This window comes from Engraulis encrasicolus, chromosome 14 (genome assembly GCF_034702125.1).
Source record: "Engraulis encrasicolus isolate BLACKSEA-1 chromosome 14, IST_EnEncr_1.0, whole genome shotgun sequence".
Classification (NCBI taxonomy): domain Eukaryota; kingdom Metazoa; phylum Chordata; class Actinopteri; order Clupeiformes; family Engraulidae; genus Engraulis; species Engraulis encrasicolus.
Window position 1 is genome coordinate 6,255,530 of NC_085870.1, and position 6,147 is coordinate 6,261,676.

The 6,147-nt window shown below is 40.0% G+C and overlaps 1 protein-coding gene across 1 annotated transcript; it reads right to left on the bottom strand.

Annotated features, from left to right (window-relative positions):
- Positions 1 to 5,281: 5,281 nt before the first annotated feature.
- On the bottom strand, positions 5,282 to 5,861 carry LOC134462957 (transcription factor HES-4-A-like). Its single transcript, XM_063216227.1, has 2 exons — positions 5,799 to 5,861; positions 5,282 to 5,686 (listed from the first exon to the last, which is right to left on the bottom strand). Exons 1-2 carry the CDS (start codon positions 5,859 to 5,861, stop codon positions 5,282 to 5,284), a joined length of 468 nt encoding a protein of 155 aa, XP_063072297.1.
- Between the last annotated feature and the right edge of the window lie 286 nt (positions 5,862 to 6,147).

Consider the following 6,147-nt stretch of genomic DNA (forward strand, 5'->3'; position numbering starts at 1 on the left):
AATACTACGGTGAAGTTCACACTGAACTTGTGAAGACCTTCCCTCTTCAAAAGATGAACTTTGTTGATTCCTGCAAATGCAGAAGTTATTTCCACTTTTCAATGAAAAAGAAGCTTATGATTCCAGATGGAAACTTGAAAGCAGAGCTGATAGTAGTCAGCTATATTTTTTCCTTCCCACATGTTGCCAGGCAATATGAAGATGATCTTACATTGCTATGCAATATCAAGACCTTCCCTCTTCAAAAGATGAACTTTGTTGATTCCTGTGAATGCGGCAGTTATGTCTACTTTTACTATGAAAAGAAGTTTAATATGTTTCCAGATGGAAACTTGCAAAGCAGAGCTGATAATAGTCAGCCATATTGTTTACTTCCTCCATGTTGCTATGCAATATCAAGCTGATCTTCCTATATTGTTGCTATGCAATAACAAGATGATGATGAAACTTTGTTATGGTTGTATGAAACATATTCCTAATTAAGGAATACTGATTTAATTTTCATGTTTTTACATGATAATTGTTTTACATTGACTGCATATGAACAAATGCAATGCCTCATTCTTGTTTTTATGCTTTGATTTTGAAGCAACATTTTGTGTCGGAAGAGACACCATTTGTAATGATAACATATCTGGTAACAAGATATACTACACTTTCTTAATATTTAAGAATACAAAATGTAAAGTCATTTTAAAGACTGCTTCTTTTCAAACAATGCTTTGATGCTGTAACCATAAAGAGCTTCTATATGAAGCTGCCATTGTCTTTCATAAAGACGTGTTTGTTTGTTTCTGTGAAGGGACTGAACTAATGTCAAGATAACTCTTCTGCTTTTGAGGAACATGTTCACTCATTTTACATGATTGTTTCACTTAAGCAAGAAACTATTGTTTGCTTCACTGAAGCAGGAGATTGAATAAAACTCCTTTCTCAACACACTACTTTTGACGTTGGTCTTCTTACTGTAATGGCCCAATCAATACACCTTTTGAAGAAATACTCGGAAATGTGGAAACACCTGATGGCTACTCATCTTTCTCACTTTGAAAGTTTCTCAACGAAACTGAAACTTCTGAAATAAAAGAAAGTGTCACAGAGACCTGATAGGTATAATCTACAGGTTAGGATTTTGACTGCTCGTAAAAAGAAGATTCAGCATCCTCTGTTGGTAAGATGATGGTAGTGAATGACAAAAAGTTATTTTCATTACATATCCAAAGCTTTGCCCACTAGCCAGAGATGTCATACCTGCTGTCTCAACCCTGTTTTATTTCATTCCTTTGAAGGAGGGACTGTAATAAAAAGTAGACTTCTGGTGGATGCACACATCCATATCCATACATGCACACACACAGTGGCATGCACAGGCGTTTTGGGGGCATGTGTTTGAGATGGGGGATGGGGGCATGTGAAACTTCCTCACTGGGCAACAGAGGCTATGCCTCTATTATATTATATTATATTATATTATATTATATTATATTATATTATATTATATTATATTAGGTGTGCACTTGTGAAAGAGAAGTTGCAATACAATCATATTTTTGTGTTTTACTGAAAGTATGCCAAGTTCAAATAGACAGCGTAAGAACATTTCTTAAATGCTCCAATATTCTTGCAATATGCTTGTCACAAATTGGTCTGAAACTGGACCTCTCTCCACTGCACTTCAAGTCAGCTGGGCAGCAGGGGGAGATGGGACTCCATGACTAATGTGGGGGGTAATGAGACACACTCCTATTGTTGCTCCATTGAAGACAAGTGCATGGAGAGAGTGTGGGAAAGCGTGTTGGACTCTCTCACAGACCTCTGGGGGTCAATAGATGCAGACAGGCCATAGCCCAGGGCACCGAAAATGAAACATTCACAGATATATAGGCTACAACAGTTTCGTTTCACAAATGAATGTTATGAAAGCCTAGCTAATATTTTATTATGCCTACAGACCTATAAAGCAGAGCTTAAGAGATGTATTTTGATTACGACTTGTGTTCCAAGATTTGAATGAAAACATCTAAACACATTATTTAAATGAATTGGCATGAGAGCACAGCATGTTACAGTGTAATTATGATGATGTTGAAATTTCTTGCAATGAGTTAACTGTAAGGATGTACACTTCCCTAGTCCACAGGAATATCGATCAATGGGTAGGGTGTGGGGAAGCCCACGAGAGGAGAGTCCCAGTTCATGGGCCATTAGCACCCTCAGGACCACTGGGGATTCCACAGATATAGACAACTGGGAATAGGCACACGTCTCTTCAAAGTTGCTATTCCTATACCTCTTCTGCTACGGCATTAAAATGCAGGTTAATAGGGCTACAGAAGCCCATATGCCTTTCTCTATCTGCTTTCTCATGACAGGTGCAGAAAGTGCAAGTCATGAAGGGTCACTATTGAGGCAGAGGTAAATATTCAAACAAAATAGAGTCTGTATGTTAAAAGCAATAAATTCAAAAGTTCATTTTTGTTTTAAACATTGTAATCAGTATCCTCCTATCAGTGTATCACAACAGTATAGGCTACCTTTTACTGGGTAGGACCTAACACTAGTTGTGTTCCTTGAAGGACTTATTGGTCAATCAGAATTTTTCCCTCCAGATTTTGCTGTTTCATTCTGTGTTTCACAACAAAGACAAAGCTTAAAGCTGTAACTTTGCTGTTGAGGTTTAAATGTCCTTTTGAAATGCAGACAAAAGGACCCAGTGTGGGAATCTCTACTAAGCAGTCTACCAACAAGACAGAGTAACATCTGCCACATGTGATCATCATCCCTGCTGTTTCCAAGATCTGGCCGGAGTTGTTTCCCTCCATTTTTGATCGTCATCATGACAGACATGGAATTGGAAGAGTACTTGAAACTAATGTGCAAGTTTGTTTCATTACTGAGCAATCCGGTGTGTGTGTGTGTGTGTGTGTGTGTGTGTGTGTGTGTGTGTGTGTGTGTGTGTGTGTGTGTGTGTGTGTGTGTGTGTGTGTGTGTGTGTGTGTGTGTGTGTGTGTGTGTGTGTGTGTGTGTGTGTGTGTGTGTGTGTGTGTGTGTGTGTGTGTGTGTGTGTGTGTGAGTGTGTGTGTGTGTGTGTGTGTGTGTGTGTGTGTGTGTGTGTGTGTTTGTGTGTGCGTGTCCTCATGTTGAAGTTGAGCTATAAAACCTATTCTTACTGATATGATAATGCTACACACACACACACACACACACACACACACACACACACACACACACACACACACACACACACACACACACACACACACACACACACACACACACACACACACACACACACACACACACACACACACACACGCACACACACATTGAAACTGGAAAATGAAATGAAAACTCCAAAACCTTGGCATTAGGTTGGATACCTGCTCTGTAGGTTTGACATAGCAAAATCTCAAAAATCTCTGAAATCTGTCAAAAGGTAAAGGTGGTGATAGATATCCCTTTGGGCTAGAGAAGTGTGCAGATTTGCGTGCGTTTTCAAACAATTTCAACAGTCCATCACAATTACATTGTGAACGTACTGTACTCTCATGCAAACATATTGAAAGCATGTGCAATGTTTTCATTTGACTCTTGAAACACAAGACATCAAGGCACATACGTAGTTAACTTAGTAAAAAATAAACATTTACAACATTTAAGTTCTGCTATATGTCTAGGTGCACTTAATTGTGTTGCTAATAGGCTTGCACCTCATTTGCAAAGATAACAGTGCTGTGGATGTTTTATCTTCCTTGCCCTAAGGCTTGTGTGTCTGTATCCATTGACCCCCAGAGGTCTGTGAGAGAGTCCAGCACGATCTCCCACACTCTCCCTATTCACTTGTCTTCAATGGAGCAACAATAGGAGTGTGTCATTACCCCCCACATTAGTCAGGGAGTCCCATCCCCCCCTGCTGCCCAGCTGACTTGGAGTGCAGTGGGGAGGTGTCCAGTATCAGGCCAACCGCTGGACACGCGGAATTCATTATTGTGAAGATAGTGCTGCATTTAGGGAAATTATCACATTTATTTGAACTTAGCATAGTTTCAGTAAAATGGAAAAATACATAGTGCAACTTTCTTTCACGTGTGCATGTGTGTGTGTGTGTGTGTGTGTGTGTGTGTGTGTGTGTGTGTGTGTGTGTGTGTGTGTGTGTGTGTGTGTGTGTGTGTGTGTGTGTGTGTGTGTGTGTGTGTGTGTGTGTGTGTGTGTGTGTGTGTGTGTGTGTGTGTGTGTGTGTGTGTCCTTACCAGCAGAGAATGCTGAATCTTCTTCTTATGAGCATTTCAGAGTATTTCTCAAAATGTGCTGATTGGGCAAATTACAGTAAGAAGAACAAAGCCAAATGTAGTGTGTTGAGAAAGGAGTTTTATTCAATCTCCTGCTTCAGTGAAGCAAACAATAATTTCTTGATTATGTGAAACAAGCATGTACAATGAGTGAACATGTTCCTCAAAAGCAGAACAGTTGTCTTGACATTAGTTCAGTAGTCTCTTCACAGAAACAAACAAACATGTCTTTATGAAAGACAATGGCAGCTTCAAATAGAAGCTTTTTATGGTTACAGCATCAAAGCATTGTTTGAAAAGTTGCAGTCTTTAAAATGACTTTACATTTTCTCTTCTTAAATATTAAGAAAGTGCATTATATCTTGATACCAGATATGTTATCATTACAAATGGTGTCTCTTCGACACAAAATGTTGCTTCAAAATCAAAGCATAAAAAAAGAAAAAGATATTATGTTCGTTCATTTACAGTCAATGTAAAACAATTATCATGTAAAACCATGAAAATTAAATCAGTATTCCTTAATTAGTGTCATAGAAACAAAATGTAAATCATCTTGTTATTGCATAGCAACAATATACTGTAGGAATATCAGCTTGATATTGCATAGCAACATGGAGGAAGTAAACAATATGGCTGACTATTATCAGCTCTGCTTTGCAAGTTTCCATCTGGAAACATATTAAACTTCTATTCATCGAAAAGAAAAAATAGATGCAGCATTTACAGGAATCAACAAAGTTCATCTTTTGAAGATGGAAGGTCTTGATATTGCAATGTAAGATCATCTTCATATTGCATAGCGACATGTCGGAAGTAAACAATATAACTGACTATTATCAGCTCTGCGTCACAAGTTTCTATCTGAAAACATATTAAACTTATTTTCATTGAAAAGAAGAAATAACTCCTGCATTTGCAGGAATCAACAAAGTTCATCTTTCGAAGAGGGAAGGTCTTCATGAGTTCAATGTGAACTTCACTGTAGTGTTCTACCAGGGCCTCCAGGGGGAGCTCCTGGTTGGAATGTTCTCTTTGCCCAGCGTGTGCAGGTCAAACACTCTGGTCTGGGACAGGACTGATTCCTCCATGGCTTCTTTGGAGGACATCTTCAGGGTCTGCAAGTGGTTCAGCACAGCTCCATGGGAGTGTGTCTGAGATCCATCCGTTGACAGGAAATTGGCAACCTCTTGGGTGGGAAATCCTGTATCAGAGGAGGGCAGAGTCTTTTGCTGCAGTTGTTTCAGCAGGCAAACGGTCATCTCTAGGATGTCGGCTTTCTCCAGCTTGGACTCGGGCTGCTGGTTCAGGAGCTGTGGACCCAGCAGAGCCTTCAGTTCCTCAATGCAGTTGTTGATGCGATCTCTACGCAACTTCTCCACAATTGGTTTTCTTAGCTGAAAAAATGAAGAAGACACCATTAATACATTTATTCAATCAAATATGTCAGTGCCAAATAGACAACAAAATTATATAAAGTTTGGGAAAGGACAAAGTTCTGCTATTTACCTTGTGGGAAAGACTCATGTAGTCCTTTGGGTGGTCTGCTGCAGTGATGATTGTTGGAGCCATAGCTGCAGCTGTAGTAGATCTCTCTGTAGAGGGAATCTGATCACCACTGGCTTCATGTCCCCTATTTATACTCCCAAATCTCCATGTGAATGTGTGGGTCTTGGTCTGGTTGCAGTTTCTCACAGTCAGTAGCCAATGGCTGAGCTGCAGAGGACAATGGGGAGTGTGGAGCTGCCACATGCTGGATTCTCCCATTGCTGGGGGACAATGGTCAAACCTCAGGGGAACAGGTGCTGGGTTGGGGTGATGGAGAGAGACACACAGAGCCACTGTGTGGATGTGGGAA

Coding starts and splice junctions, on each gene's coding strand:
- LOC134462957 (XM_063216227.1), bottom strand. CDS start 5,861: ATGGCTCCAACAATCATCACTGCAGCAGACCACCCAAAGGACTACATG. Junction 5,687..5,798: donor ACATGAGTCTTTCCCACAAG/GTAAATAGCAGA, acceptor TCATTTTTTCAG/CTAAGAAAACCAATTGTGGA.